At 47.3% G+C, this 16,358-nt stretch overlaps 1 protein-coding gene across 1 annotated transcript; it reads left to right on the top strand.

Annotated features, from left to right (window-relative positions):
- Positions 1–2,079: 2,079 nt before the first annotated feature.
- On the top strand, positions 2,080–15,666 carry atg4da (autophagy related 4D, cysteine peptidase a). Its single transcript, XM_088603550.1, has 11 exons — positions 2,080–2,394; positions 5,741–5,993; positions 6,795–6,878; positions 7,491–7,664; positions 8,148–8,490; positions 9,211–9,275; positions 9,445–9,593; positions 10,201–10,279; positions 10,372–10,448; positions 11,337–11,456; positions 12,162–15,666. The coding sequence occupies exons 2-11, from the start codon at positions 5,753–5,755 to the stop codon at positions 12,339–12,341; spliced, it is 1,512 nt and encodes a 503-aa protein (XP_088459676.1). The 5' UTR covers positions 2,080–2,394; positions 5,741–5,752; the 3' UTR covers positions 12,342–15,666.
- The last annotated feature ends 692 nt before the right edge of the window (positions 15,667–16,358 follow it).

Genomic DNA, 16,358 nt, shown 5'->3' with positions numbered 1-16,358 from the left:
GAACATTACAGAGTGCAGCAGTAGTTGCTGGCAATGAAATGTCTTAAGCAAAAACAAACAAACTGAGTAAGATCAAAACATCCCAGTAGAGAAAGGAAGTCTATAGCCAGACTGGATGACCTTAAATCAATCAATGTATATAATAAAGTACCCTAGAATAAGGATCCTTTTAAACTTAAGGCATAAAAATGACAGTAAATTAGCTGCATCAGCATGGGAACAGTGGTCCAAGGTCCCAAAAGAACAGTCCGGCCTCTCTGTCCTCTGAAAACAGCTCCTGGCTGGTGAGTTGGTGCTCCAAAGTAAAGAAGCTATGTAAGGCTTGGAGGGACTCTTTTCCTGGGCGAGCCCAGCCCCAGCCACCCCTTGCTCAGCTCAAGAAAGGACAAATCACTCTTTTAAGAACGTTTGCAATAAAGTAGAGATGCAAAGGAAGAAGTACAGGTTTACTCCATGCTGAAAAGAGAAAAGAAACGCAACATTTCAGCTATGGAGCCTTCTTTGGGTGTCAGAAGAAGAAGAGTGTGGAAACGTTGTGTTTCTTTCTTCTCTTTTCGGCATGGAGTAAGCCTTCACTTGTTCCTTTGCAGCCTCCGCATGCTGACGCAGTTCCCAACTTGAGCTATATAGTAGGACTTGTATAGTTTTGCTGGCATGCACACTCATCGTAAGATGTCTATTGTGGAATAACATTTATTTTGTTAGAAAAGAAATGTAGTTTCGGTCATCCGCCTCAATCCCAAGTGTGTCCTGAACAGCAGCCCCTTGATTTTTCCGAGTCCGACGTCAGGTGGGGGGAGATGGTGCCAGAGCCTTCCTCAGCTGCTCTCTAGACTCCCTGCTGTCCGAGTCCTCTCCTCGGTCCAAGCCTGGAATTGCTCTCACAATCCTCCATCTCCAGTCCTCTGAATTCTCCTGACCAGGGCGTTTTGAATTCAGGGGCTCGGGACTTGTTCTCAGGGGTGTGCTCTGAGCAACTGGCTGCATACAGACGGTCAGGTGTAGCGATGCATGGTGTATTCGCACCCTGGTCTGGAGGCCACACCCCACCCCATCCCCGGTCACAGGGAAAGCAGTTAAACCTGTCTTGCATCCCCACATGGCCATACATTCTGAACTGTGTGGCAATTAACAAGTGTCTGTGCCTGGAGCCTTGATCAGTGGGAAGCTTAAGAACAAGGAAGGACAAACCCCCCCCCTTACTGAGACCCTGGCCATCAAGATCCACACTTTCATCCCACACCTTTTTTTTCAGTCTCTGACAATAAGCCAGGCATCAGCAGCCTTGTCTGAAGACCTTACAGAGGATCGTGGTTATTGCTGTCTCTTCTGAAGGCCGGAGCTCGCTCAGGTGGCACAGGGAGAGACTGGACTTGAGACAGGAATATGACTCTGTCCTTCTCCTCCAGACCACACGGCTTCCTCAGCAAAGTTCTTGGATGTTTCCCAGTGCCCTTGGGTATAATGCAGACCCTTTACCCCTGAACCTGATGTCTCACAATGCTGTTCACCTGCCAGCCCATGTTTGCGTGTTTTATCTCTTTTTCAGCTGATTTATTTTTTTATGCCAATATTTTCTAGATTATAATTAAAAAAAAACTTTTGATACCCTCAATATTTTTTATTATAAGTGACCAACTGTGTCCAATCTACCCATTTTAACATATTACATCTCTGTGATGATTTTTGTTGTAAAAATGAGGACCAGTCATTTGGGTCACTCACGAGGAATACTTTCTTATGTACTGTATATATACATAGATATATAAATAGACACTTCAGGAGGACCTAATTTCGTTGCCTTCTGTTTTTTGCGACATGTAGCTACACATTAAACTACACTTCCCAGAAGGCAACAGATAAAACGTCGTGATCTTTTGTAGGTGAACTCAAAAGCGGTGATGATGGGGGACCATGGGTAGTGTTTATGGTCACATGAGCTCAAGGACCAATGGGAGACAGAATTTGGGCGTTCCATCGTGATTGACGTATCTTTACCCAATCAATAAAAGGAATGATTGTGCATTAGCCAATCCGAAAAAGCCATGGGCTGGCCTTTCGGTTTTCGTCAGAGCGGGGGCTTGTTATAATTTCCGGAACAGTGAACATCTATTTTCTTCGCCACAGCGTTTACAAGAACATTTTGAGTTCTGATGTTTTCGTGACTTAAATATCTGGACTCAGATAGGAAGCGTCAGTTATTAAGGATGCGAGTGTTGCACAGAAATAGGCTAAAATTATATTTTTTCTGCTTAGCTGTATTTTAAAAGAGTGATGATACTGACCAGCACTAAGATAAACAAAACAGTGTTTCGATCTTCCTGTCTTCAGCTGTTTTAAGTGAAAAGTTAACTTGTAAATGCTGTTTGCGACGATGGAGATCTGCAAATTTAGGTGAGAACTGTTTTATTTACGAATCTTTTGGATATCGGGGTACTTTTCTGTTAGACACTCTGCGGTTGTTGCATTGTATGTTTTGTCCCCTCATCGAGCCGAGATAAAACTAGATTTGAAATGTGTGATGGATTATACTGTGGTATTACATGCGTGCCTTTTAGCGAATTTGGACATTTGCAGTTAATACAATTCACGCACACGCTATGTGCTGCAGAACGAGTATAATTATGTATCGATCCTTAAGTGCATTTACATTGTCAACTAAATTCCGACCTACAGCCTTCTGCTTGCATTAATGAAGAAGGATGAACACATTCTCATATACATGTGTTTTTTTTTCTTCAAGGGCTTGGAAAATCTTTAAATCTAGATTAGAGCTAGGGATGCGAACAAGCCTCTTAAGATCAGCAGCTTTGCTAAAACAATTTCAGTTCATCCCACGATCGTTGCTCCACTCCGGTTTCTATTAACGTGCATTCTGGGGGGAAATGTCGGAATTCTCATTCGTATCACAGGTGACACCGTGCGCCCTACTTGTCGTGCCCATAAATGGCTTCAGCCTAATAATAAAACTGGAGCTGGAATTCTATGCTGCTGGTCGTGTTGTGTACACATCTCCTCAAGATGGTCAGTGGTGTGCCCGGAGTTGGTTAATCTTTGCACGGTGGGAGAGGAGTTTTAGTTCTATGTTAAAAAATAAACCGGCGATTTCTTCAGAGGGTTGGCATCTCTTTCTCCGGGGTCAGTCCAGTGATACCGATAAACCACGTTGTCTAACCCGGGGTTGGTCTCTGGTAAAAGCTTTGTAGCCTGGAAGGTTTTGGGAGAAGAGAAACGTGGTGCTCTTTCAACCTCCCCTCCCCCTCCTTCTTCCGTGCCGAGAGCCTATATGCAGTGAATGAAAAGCTTAGCCTGTTCTTTTCCTTCTGAATCCAGAATGTAAATCAGGAGCTCTCGAACCCGTTATGTTAATTGCTTACCTATTGTCTTCCTTACCCCTTGTCAGTGTTGGCTTGAATGCCCCCAACCGATTGAATCAGTAGGTGATAAGGGAACAATGCCTACTGTGACTTAATCAGGAGGGGCTGTGTTGTCTTGTTCTTGGTCAGGGGTTGGATAATTTAATATAATTCTTTAAAATCGACAACACTATAGATGTCCAAACTTGATACACTGATCAACTGAATATACACCTATGACAAGACGGCTCAAGCACAAATAGAACTCGGCTTGCTTTTGTTTGCATGGCACAGTGGTCCACAGCACTGGCGCCCTGGGGTCAGTTCCTGGGGTACAGTCTGTGTGGAGTTTGCACGTTCTCTCCAGGTTTGTGTGGGTTTCCGTCGGGTGCTCCGGTTTCCACCTTCCACCCACAGTCCCAATCATAATGGTAGTCTAGCTGGCTTCTGGGAAAATCGATATTGGTGTGTGTTTGTCTGCGTCTGCCATGCGAAGGACTGGTGTCCTGTCCAGGGTGGACCCCGCCTTGCGTCTGCTTGCCAGGTTAGGCTCCATTTCACTTCTGACCCTGAATTGGAAAAAGGATTTTAGCGAATGGGTGGGTGGATTCCTTTTTTTCTGCATGAAATGCACTAGAATATGTGGGAAGAAAGTGAAATTGCTAAAGAATTGTATGAGCTGCTGTGTTGCCCTGCAACTCACAATTGGCAGCCCACTGAATCTCTACAGGTGTGCTCCTGGTCAGTTCCTGGATGGGAGACCTCCTGGGAAAGCTAAGGTTGCTGCCTGACGAGGTATTAGTCAGACCAGTAGGGGGCGCTCACCCTGCAGTCTGTGGGTCCTAATGCCCCAGTATAGTGACGGGGACACTATACTGTAAAAAAAGCACTGCCCTTCAGATGAGATGTAAAACTAAATTCCTGACTCTTCATCGTCAGGGAAAATTCCAGGGTGTTTCTCAAATAGAGTAGTGGTGTCCTGGCCGAACTTCCCCCTGTCCTTTACCAATCATGGCCTCCTAGTAAATCCCCATCTCTGAATTAGCTTCATTATTCTCCACTGATAGCTGATGTGTGGTGAGTGTACTGGTGCACTTTGCTGCCATCACATCATCCACATGGGGGCTTCACACTGGTAGTGGCGGAGGGGAGTCCCCATTACCTATATAGCTTTTGAGTAGAATGACCAGAACAGTGCTATCTGAGTGTAAGGAATAAGGTAGTATTATTGAAGAGCTTTTCTGCTTATGTAGTGAAATAGCCCCCATTGATTGAGCATTCCACTTCTATGTGCCCTAGATTTCTATAGCAGGAAAGCATGTGCTTGGAGTTGAAAAGCCCTACTGTAATATACTATGTAACAGTAGGTTTATAGTCTACAAAATGTCACATGATGGCCTTTAGCAGAGCACAGGGACGGCTGAGGAGCTACACAGAGCACGCATCAGAGGAGAATGGTAGCTGCCCTGATTGATTTGACAATATCCTAAAACTCCAGACACTGTCAAGTACAGAACCTGGGAAATGATACTTCCCAAACAGGGTGTGGGGTGTTTCTGGGAAGGGAAACGAAAAGCAGACTCCCAGTTGCATAGCAGTGAGATCCATTTCAGGACTGTACGCAGTCCTTTGCAAGATGCAGATTCTGGTGAAGCAGAATTTGAACAGCTGAAGATCTTATCTGTTAAAGTGATTGACGTTTTTCAGCAAACCTTATCTAGTGCCTTTCAGGGAAAGTGTCTTTCACAAAGTGCTGAATGCCAAAGAGTTCGCACACCTAGGTATTAGCTGTTAAATGCCTTTTTTCACTTGTCAGAGTCCCCAATTGATTTACTGTTGTGACTGTTTGCCCAAGGTAAACTGCAGAGAGTATATTTAGACTGGATGGCCATCCAACCAAAAGTGAAACAATTGGTGGGGGGTTGAATTTTTGCTTTTTTTCCCAGTCTCGTGCAAGTCCCATGCCTTTTTTTTTTTTTTTTTTGAAGGGCTGAATGTTCAGTGTTCCTCTTGGCCTCCAGCCTTTGTGAAGTCCTCTTCTGTGGTTAAAAGGGCTACGTTTTAGTTTCTGTTGTGCACGTCGGTAAATGGCTGACGCCTGTCACGGCCTGTTGTGCAATAGGCAGCCTCAATAGGACTCACTGTCTGTGTGCAAGTGTGTCGTGTTGTTTCTCCCGGAGCTACGTCTCGTGTCTCTTCAGTCTGAGAGCGGATTCCTTCAAACCACGTCACGCGGTGCTTTCCTCGACTGTTTCCTGGTATTGTTTTTCATCTACATCGTGGCCTGTTCCACAAGAAATATTAGAACTGATACCAGGGTGTTTTTTGGGTTAGGTGTGACTTTTTGTATTAGTTGACCTGATTGCTCTCGCCCCCCCCACCAGGGTGCCGAGGCTATGAGAGTCCCCGAGACGGAAGGCAGCTGCGGACCCCCCACGAGCCACATCCCCGAGGCCATGAATTCGGTCTCTCCCAGCGCAGCGCAGTACAGGGCCGGGGCCCAGCAGGAGGATCTGCTGCCCCCTGCTGGCAGGAGGCCGCCCCGTGACCCCAGGAACTACTTTGGGAACGACGAGCCGGATGAGGTGGACCGCCTCAAAGCCAAGCTGATGTCCGCCTGGAACAACGTCAAGTACGGTCAGTACAGCACGGGCAGAGCACCCAGCCCGACCGCAGCCGGGATCTGTGACCCTGGCTCTCAATCAGAACAGAAGACAGGTTACACTCTGGTCCAGCCTGTCAGTAGCTAGTTAATTCAATGACCTCTTGCAGCCTTTTCTTGAAGGAATCCAACGTATCTGCTTCAACAACATAGCTAGGTAGCTAGTTCCACACCCCCACCACTCTTTGTGTAAAAAAAAGAGGTCTCCAGCTCTTGGTTTTAAGCACACTTCCACGCAGCTTCCACATATCAGTATGTCAAGCTCAGTGTCTTCACTGGACCTGGTATTTGCTCTGCTTGGGGAAGTTGGTCTGGTTTTTCTGATTGCTGTAATATTCTGCATTGGGAAGTTGGGAACAAAACCTGCTTTTCCTGTTACTGGAAGACTGTTCCTTCTCCAGAACCAGAGCTGCCAATGTCTGGTTTAGAAAATAGTTTTTCTTTTCTTGAATTTTAGTTGCCCCGTACGAGCAAAAAATTATCGTTAGGTCAATTACTGTTAGGTCAGAGCACTGACCTAACAGAAGCAAGTGTTAAAATGAAATGTTGCATTAAACTATGTAGTGAAACAATAACTGGCAGCTGAATGTCTTAATTACAGGGTGATGGATTTGTGCGGTCAGGCACAGACAACGGAGAATCATATAGGCTGTAGGGTGATAGACCACACAAAAGATGGAGCAGCTGGGGAAAATGTGTGTTCCTAGCACCAGAGCTTCGTTGTGGCTTTCGTTGTGCTAAATCTCTCGTTTCTCTTCTCCTCCCCCCTTCAACAGGGTGGTCAGTCAAAATGAAGACCAGCTTCAACAAGACCTCCCCCCTGATCCTGCTGGGCCGGATCTACGTGCTCAACGATGAAGGTATGTTCACGCCTGTCAGTGGAGAACACCACTTTGGATTGGCACCGTTCTCCTGTGTGTTGGACAACCGATATTGCGTTTCATTTATTTCAACAGCACATTGATCATATTAACTGTCCGAGGTCTTGCATAGTATCTGAAAACACAGTAAGAAAGCGATATTGATGTGGGGATTTAGATTAGGGGGGCGTGGTGTTCTGAGGACTTCTGGTTTCGTCCTATATAGTACCTATGTGTGCTGCCTGGTTTGATATATGTTGATGTGTAAATGACTGTGATGCAGCAATATGGGTAGAGTTGCTTTTGGGGCTGTGCTTTTTTAGGAATATTCTGCAGGAAACAGCTTTTGAATATATTTGAACCCAGCCCTGATTAACTGTAGTTCCCTTTTAACTTTTTTAAACTTCTTATTAGCTGTAGCACAGCACGCTGAGTTTTTTGTGTGCGGAAATGGCCCAGGGTTTTTAAAGGGGACCCCCCCCACGGTTTTGTAGAACCCCCTGAGCCGCTAGGCCCGGTAGAGGTGTCCGATGGTAACCGCGGTAGCGGTGGTCCAGGTTGAGCGGCTGTACCGCGGGCGCCCCGTGACCCAGCTGTCCCTCTCCCTTGCAGACGAGGTGGAGCGCTTCCAGCGGGACTTCGTGTCGCGGCTGTGGCTGACCTACCGGCGGGAGTTCCCGCAGCTGGAGGGCTCGGTGTGGACCACGGACTGCGGCTGGGGCTGCATGCTGCGCAGCGGGCAGATGCTGCTGGCGCAGGGCCTGCTGGCACACCTGCTGCCCTCAGGTCAGTGAGCCTGCCCGGGCCAGCTCTTTCAGCAGAGAGTGATCAGGCAGTGTGAGCAGATTCCAGCTGGTGCTTGTACTCCTGCGATGGGCTGTGAAGTACAAGTGCATGGCTGATTTTATTCAAGTTGTTTTATTCCTGTGCACCGGGTCATGTCAGGAGGAATATGAAAGGATGCATGTAGATTCACAGTTTCCAGATTCTAGCACAAAGGGATAGAGCGAGGCAAATGCATGGATGCATTGATTTAACTATTTGGCATTTGTGTTAAAATCTGTAATTGCCAACATGTTAAACAAGTTGGAAGTCTGGGATTTCTCCCAGGTTTACCTTGGAGCAAACTGTGCAGGCTGAGGCTCTGATCATCTGCAGAGCTGATCGCCTGGAAGAGCTCAGGATTCTCTCCTGTTGAGGTTCGGGCTGAGCCGAGTTACTGCAGGGGTGTCGGCCGCTGTAGCGGTAAATAATGGGGTGTCTTTGCAGAGTGGACGTGGCCGGGCGCCCATCAGCTGGCGGACGTTGACATGGAGGTGCTGAAGCCCCGCTCCCCCTCCCGCGGGGGGCTGTTTCCTGGCCCACCCCTCTCCCGGGCTCCCTGCCAGCCTCCCCGGGGGCACGGCAGCGGCGTCGAGGGGTCAGGGAGGAGGGCCCCCCCGGGGCACAGCCAGGACCCGCATTCCGAGGCTGTGCACCGCCGAGTGGTGTCCTGGTTCGGGGATCACCCTCACGCCCCTTTCGGGGTGCACCAGCTGGTGGAGCTGGGCAAGAGCTCAGGGAAGAAGGCGGGGGACTGGTATGGGCCCTCCATTGTGGCACACATCATCTGGTAAGAGCCTAGCTTTCACCCAGCTCTGCGCGGGACGAGAGATCTGTGTGTGCTTCTATCAGCTAACATCAGTTTGTGGGGAAATGTGGCACTTGCTCACTTGTGCTGAGCAAACTTGCATGGACTTGACTACAGGAGCAAAATCTTACGTTATTAATATTTCATCAGGACCTTGACGCTGAATTTACAGATGGTTATACTTGTGACATCTGCTACCCTCTTCAAATGCCAGTACCTGAATCCTAATAAAACACAACACAACCCTTATTGCTATTGTGATGTCAGACTAAGCTCTTTAATGGGATTGTTGGTTATCCCAGATGGCTGTATACATGTCTTATTCTGGCTAATTAATAGTTCTGCTTTGCTTTGAATAGTGGTTTCTATGTACAGTCAGCTGATCATGGGAGGGGGTGGGGGGTTGATATCAAAACAGGTGCAGGTCTTTGTGCTGGTGCTCCCTGATACTTTCTTCTTTCGGTATGCAAAGGAGAGCCCCCTGCGGCACTTTAGTCGAAGGTCTGGGCTCGTTGCATGTTCCAGATAACTGTTTTAAACTACAGTGATGTCCCGACCTCTCCTGAAAGATTCATGCAGATTTTAACCTTGTATCTGTTTTCCCAAAAACTTCCATGACCATTTAAACCATCGCTGCTAGGAGACTGTGTATAATCTAGAAGGAAGCTCATCTCTAAAGGGATTCCTCTTCTGTCTTTCCAGCAAAGCTGTTGCAAACGCCACAGATATCCGAAATCTGGCAGTTTATGTATCTCAGGACTGTACTGGTGAGTGCCCTGCGTTTTACCTTAACTTTCACAACCTCAAAACCCTGTACCTTATGTCTAGTTTGCTTAAGACTGACTCCTGGTCACTGTGGAGTGATTAACAGTTTTGCAGCTGCAAGGCGATTGCCACAGGCCAGGGTCTGAGCTGTGCTGATGTCTTTCTGCTCAGTGTACAAGGGCGACGTGGCGAGGCTGTGTGAGCAGGGCGTGACGGAGGGCTTGTCTGCACCCAGCCCCAGCTGGAAGTCGGTCATCATCCTGGTTCCTGTCCGCCTGGGGGGTGAGACTCTCAACCCAGTCTACACGGAGTGCGTCAAGGTACTGCTATTCCTGAACAGAGGCTCTGCGCCTGTCGCAGGGGGAGTTTCAAGTTCTTTACGGTCTTCAGTGCCTTACAGTATTGAATACCCTGAGTGCAAGACCCCTGCCCCATGAATGGTGTGCTAATCTGTGGCCGGGGAACATGTGTTGACTTGAATCTTCAGGCCTGTTTGCTCTTCCTGGGCAGCAGTGTGGATAGTGGTCAAGGCTCCAGGCTCTGGACCAGAGGGTCATGGATTCGAACTCCAGGTGGTGGATGTTGCTGCTGTACCCAGATTTTTTCCAGCACTTGAAGCTCTTTTAAGGTCTAAAATCCAAAACCAATCTCTTGTTTACAAACAACTTATGCAGCTTTAAACTATAGATCAATTTGGATGAAGTATCACCCAGAAGATTTTGATATTCAGTGACTATTACGCAGCCAACACCTAAGATATGAGTGATTCCTGCCGGTGGAGGAATTCTATAGTGCACTACGTCTCTGTGTGAATGGTTTCCTAGCCTATCTAAAGTGTTTTGCCATGTCTTGCAGTGAGTGATATAATTTGGAAATGTGAGCCCTGCTCATGACACCAGGAATGTCTCCCTTTCTCTCTCCTTGTAGAGCATTCTCAGTTTAGACTGCTGTATTGGAATCATTGGGGGGAAGCCCAAACACTCCCTCTACTTCATTGGGTTCCAAGGTAAGATGTGGAAAGAATATGGCACAGTCTGAATTTTTGGCATCGCTGCATCTGTTTCTGACCATTCCTCCTGACCTTTTTCTGCTGGACAGATGAGCAGTTGCTGTATTTGGACCCACACTACTGTCAAGCTGTGGTGGACGTCACTAGAGACCACTTCCCACTGGAGGTTAGAACTTTCCTAGTTCTTTTTTAGGAACGCTGTGCAGCCACAGAGCACTGTCGTTCTGCAGGGGGAAATCACTCATGCCCTCCTTCCCACCGCCTGCAGTGTGTAAGAGTCTGCGTCCTCGTGCTTATTAAAAGTACTTTGTGTGTGGGGAAGAGATGATTCCAAAAATGGGGAGCATTTTTAGCCAGTCCTCTTGCAATGCTTATTTCTATGGGCAGAACCAACATCAATCCATTTCATCCAGTTCAGGGTCGTGGTGAGCTGGAGCCTATCCTGGCAAATAACGGGCACAAGGCAGGGGATACTCTGGACGGGATGCCAGTCCATTGCTGGGCACACAGTTGCACCAGGGCCAGTTTGCTCATTAGCGTATTAACCTACCAGAAGGCCTTGAACTGTGGAAGGAAACCCATGCAAACCAAGGTAGAACATGCAGACTCCACACAGATAGCACCCTAGATCCAGAATTGAACCCAGGGCACCAGTGCTGCTCTTTTTGTGAGCCACTGTGCCACCATGCTGCCCCTGTTATTCATCTAACCATATTCCTGTAAGGCCTGACCTTAGAAATAAGCATTTAACTGATTTGACAGAATTGCTGGTGAACGGGATGAGTGTTGAGACAAGCGGAGGATTAGGATGTTCATCCTGTTCAGCAACAGTGTGTGTGTTAAGAGCCATGCTTCCCTGCTGTCGCTCAGCTGTTAACCCGACTGCTGTGGCGCTGAGGAGTATCAGTTAAGTTTCTGTTGAGAGGGCAAGACAGAGCTGTTGTACTCTTGAATAAGTACCTCACTCGCATTCCTCCAGGTTGGCTTTAGAAAAAAAAAGATTAAGAAAATGTACTGACCCTATTTTCTCTCTCTCTCTTTGCCCCTCCCCCAGTCGTTTCACTGTAACTCCCCGCGGAAGATGAGCTTCAGCCGAATGGACCCCAGCTGTACCATAGGCTTCTACGCCAGGAGCAGGAAGGACTTCGAGTCTCTGTGTTCGGCTGTCACGGCTGTGAGTTTCCTGTTTGCTCCTTCCCAGCTGTTTTTCCTTTTTAACTCTGCTCCCGGACTGAGAGAGAAGAATAGGGTGCCCCAATTTAGGACCTAATACAGCAACCCCCCCAGCTAATGAAGAGCAGATGTGCCAGGCTGAGACACAACACTCTTCTAACCTCTAATTGTGGGGCACCAGCGCCTGATAGGCCAGTATCAAATAATGAAACCACTCCGACAGGTCGCACTGATGAGGGGGTGCGTCTTCTTGTCCCCCGATTCCTGTGTGGGTACGGGGATTGTTGCTTCCGAGTCATCTTCAGGTGTGAAGGGGGAGAGACAGGAGAAGCAAAAAGCACAAGGGAGAGGGAGTGTCTCCAAATGAAGGGAGTGACTCCAAAAAGATGAAGGCCCAGGACATGCATGATGTAAATTATGCAGGAAAAGTAGTGGAAATGTAATTTTGTTGGTAAAAAATGAGTGGGAACCCTGCCTATGGAGAGCAGACATTTCACACGGGTTGTGAGACTTTAGAATTCCTTGCCAAAGTCTTTGAAGGCCACCTTCAATTTTTTTAACTAGATCACACTTAAAACGTTTGCTTGCTAGAACCGATGCATCGTGCTGAGCTCCTTTCGACTCTTGGTTTTAATTCTGCACCACGTAGTCTGGCGTGTTGCTGTGACCCGAACGTCCGCTCAGGATCCCTGTTTTTTCCCTGCAGGCGCTGGCTTCCTCCCCCATGGAGAAGTACCCCATCTTCACCTTTGCGGAGGGGCAGAGCCAGGACTACGTGCTGGGAGAGCACACTGGAATGCCCTCCGCGCACCGGGGCTGCATCCTGCCCGCGGGACACTTGTCCAGGACGCACGGGGGCAGCATGGATGACTTTGTCTTGTTGTGACCTCGCGGGGCGACTGCCAAGGAGCCGCCCTCACCCCCTGCTCTTCAGATAATGTGGCCCACAGGGGCCGGCAGTCTCCTTCGGCCTCCTGTCCGTCTGCAAGCCGGTGGACTGGACAAGGAGACCTTTCTTGGGTCTTAATCGGCGGCTCATTGAGACGCACATGTGCGATTCTTCCAGATGTTACAGCTCGCGAGGACTGGAGTCGCTAATCCTGGTTTTAGGGTCTTTTGTTTTTTTGTTTTTAATCGGCAACTTGAAAGGGTTGTACCCCTTTAAGTAGCCCAGCGTCCTACTTATCCATGCCATTGCAAGACTTTGATCCCTCCCCAGTTAATTGAAGCGGTCCTGAATGAACTGACCCCTTTGCTGACTACTCTTAAATTAAGGATCGTACTTGTAACTGCATGGAGTGGAAGAACTGCTGGCTGTCTACATTTGTCCACTCTGCTGTTGATTTCTCATGTGATCGTGTGCTCTGTACCACACGGCTGGTACCCAAATAGTTCCGGTGCTCTCAATTGCTGCATTGTTCTGTGGCCTACAGTGCCAGTTTTCAGTCATAAACTCTAGTTAGCTCACGTTAACACTAGCAGGAAATGTTAAATGACTTCCTCAGTTGTACAATCTAGAAGATGGGAGTCTAGATTTTGTTTTGCATCTTTTGGTGGTGTTTTTTTATTTATTTTATTTCTTCAAAACAAATTGTTCCGGGGATATGCTGGGCAGGTGCAGACGGCTAAGTTGGAAATGGGAGCAACCTGTTCTGAACGAAGGGCAGTTGTTCCCGAGTTGGGTTAGCGCTGAGCCCTGGGTATGCAAATCTAGCCGGCTTTCCTTTTTAAAGACGTTTTTACAATCGGACAAAGTTCTTTCGTTTAGTATGTGATTATATTTATAAAACGGCAAAGGAGTTTTTAGTGATTGAAGATTGTCTTCTCGAAGTGCTCCCCCTCTTGGAAGATGAATTCTGCATTGCACAGCTCTGTTTAACACTGATGCTTGAAAAGGTTCTGCACACGCCCTTTGTGAGTAAAACCAAGTAACTCGTAGGCTCACGTTAGCAAAGTGACCTTTAGGCTTATAGTAATAGGGCAAAAGATCTCAACAGTCACTGCTCCCCTCTGTGTGCTGTGAACAGAGGCCTTACCTGAAATTCATCTGCAAGCCAAAGTATCGAATTGTGTTATCTAAGCAGAGAGTGGAGGATGCTGTTAAACTTGTCATCTTTTCAGGAAGTCGGTTCTTTCCTGCATGGTAAGCGCAGATAATGGGGCGAATTAGCCATGGGGTTAAGCATTCCTCTCTTCAGGTAGAAAACAGGCCCACCTGTGTCGGCAAGGCCCCAGTCCAGAAGACTCTCTAATCTTTCCCAAATCCTCAGAGCCACTAAAGCCTGTTGCTGTGGGTCTTCAGCTGGTCCGGTCCTGGAGGACAGGCACATATTAGATCTTATAGCTTTCTTTAGAGTGCTGGCTCTTTAAGGGCTGCTGAAAGGTACTGCACTGCTGTAATTCAGTTGGCTCAAGAACTGAGTGGGAAAACATGCAGACCTATCGAATTGGAATGGGGGACCCCAAACTGAATGGTGTGGCAGATTGTGGCCTTTTAAGGATCCTAGTGCTGACTCCTGGCTCGTACAGCTGTAACACATGTTCCTCTGGCTTCTGCATTGTGGGATTATGCCCTGATCGGATACCCATGTTGAATATGGCGAGTCTAGGAAGAACATCCTACCTCTCGGGCCAAACAAAACTGCCATCGCAAATACAGCCTGATGTTTATATTTGCAGGTCGTGTTCGGACTTCTGTCCAGTCAAGCACCTTCCATGTGAATCTGGCCACACAGATCTTCTCCACTGGGTTTTCATCACAAATTGCACTCGGGTAATTTTGTTTCTGTGCTGGATAGTGGCCTGATTCACCAAGTTGAAGTGCTGAATTACACTTCAGTCAACAGAGCAGTACAGCAGTAGTCCCTCCTCTCTGCAGGCACTGTCCCCCTCTGGGTCAGTTTCGCCCGCCGCCGCCCACGTCTGGATTTCAGCGGTCGTCTTTGTCTAGCAGCCTGCGCTTTCAGGTTTACACCAGCAAGTTGAGCAGCATGTTCAGATCCGTCCCTCTCCCAGTCAGCGTTTGTACAGTTTCCATCATGGCCGGAAGTGCTGCGTGTTCTGCTTTGATGGGTGCCAACGGAGAGCTTTGTGATTTCTTTCTACATCCCTAGCTCTTTGACACCCTCTCCTTGATCCCCTGCCCTTCTGGTTTTAAGAGTTAAATCAGTTTTTATCGGCATCTTTCTGACTGGTCTTGGCACACAAACTTGAGGGGGTGGGTGGTTAAGTCGCCCCGTCTTCATAGCTACACAGTCTGGGCTGGCTCTGTCAGGCATTGTCTGTGTAGTGTGGCCTTTCTAATATACAGCCCTGAACCTTATGTGCGAAGTCAGCATTAGCCTTCCTATGAAGGGTTATTCATCTGACGCGGCCCATCTTTTCGGTGGACAGGACGGCTCTGCACATGCCACTAGCTTGAAAGTGACAGTGGATCCAGGCCTAGGTGGTCGTATGCATCAGTGCTTTGCTAGCACGCGCTCTCCTGCCAGGAAAAAACAAAAATCACTACTGCAGGGTTGAAGTACAGGTGCTGAGCTCCCATAGCTTTGCCTTTTCCCGGTCATAGAAAAGCTCTGGTTCGAGTACCATGTTGCCTGCAGTTACTATGCACCATTAATTTATTGGGCCTAAAATATTTGGGACAAAAGAGCAACCGAAAGACCACTGTTGAGGACCATAGCAAATCGGTGCTAATGTAACGCTTGGCCACATCTGTTTGCTTTCTTTTCCTACCACCCATGTTTCTGGAGTCTGTTGTTTCTTCCCTCTGCATAGTGGAGAAAGATCTAAGATGTCATTCCAGTCACAAACCCGCACAACAGGCCATGCACAACCCGATCGTCACGCCCGACTTTGTATCGGGAGTATAGTTCCTGATGCGTATCTACTGTGTAAATTATCTGACTCCAGGGTTGGACCCCTGCTGTGTAATGCAGTTTTCTACCTGGGGATTGTACATTTAAAAAAAAAAAACTTTATATGTACTGTGTATATTTAAACACTTCCGTTTAATTCAATGTTTAAAGTTAGGAACATTTTTTTTCCAAACAAAATCATCAGGTCTAGTTCTCCTTGCATTCAGATTTATTGTACTTAAAAAGATTCTGAAAGCAAACTAATCCTCTTCCTGTGTCTTTCCACTGAAGAGTTTGCACAAAACATGCTGAAAAACAATAAATTGTTTTTTAAAAGAAGAAAGAAATTTACAACGGTCTGCTTGTTTTAATTGCTTTATCTTGATTTACCTTTATATAAATGGGAAAAAATGATTAACTGTAGGGTGGGTTTCTGTGAATTTTATTGAAAATCTCTCCCCAGTGAGATGTACATAGGGTGGCTTCAATTAACAGTACAGTATGGAGTGTGATAATAAATTAAAGGTTTAATGATAGAAGCCAATGCAAATACAAGAGCAGTGGGTGTTGCCCATTTCTACTGGTTTGAGATTTCTAGTGTTCAAGCTGGTTCGAGTTACCTGCAGCAAAATTACCTAATTCTGTTCTGGGGGGGATTTATCGGCCGTTTTCTTTCGAAATTGGCGCTGTATAACCTGAATTGTCTTTTTATTTTCTTAATCAGAACAGTTCATCTGCTTCCAGCTCTCTAGAGCTAGGATCGATGTACTTGGTGGACCTAGTTATTTGAACTGGAGGGAAAAAGTATGCTGTATATGGGATATGATTTTTCAAATGTATTTTATAAACGATGTGGGATTTGCTGGACTCTGGAGCAAGAGGTGTTCCAGTGCTGTATTGCCTCTCCTCGACTGGTTCTAACAGGCTGGGTAGGGAGAATGTGGACGAGGGTCAGTAATTGGGCAGCACTGGTCTCCTGGCAGAGGTGCAGTGCTGGAGGAAGACACGCAAGTGGCACTGTGGCACCAGCCTCTGAGAGAGTCCAT

Source organism: Lepisosteus platostomus, chromosome 13, assembly GCF_059453375.1.
Source record: "Lepisosteus platostomus isolate fLepPlt1 chromosome 13, fLepPlt1.hap1, whole genome shotgun sequence".
NCBI lineage: Eukaryota > Metazoa > Chordata > Actinopteri > Semionotiformes > Lepisosteidae > Lepisosteus > Lepisosteus platostomus.
This window is presented reverse-complemented; position numbering and strand designations above follow the sequence as displayed.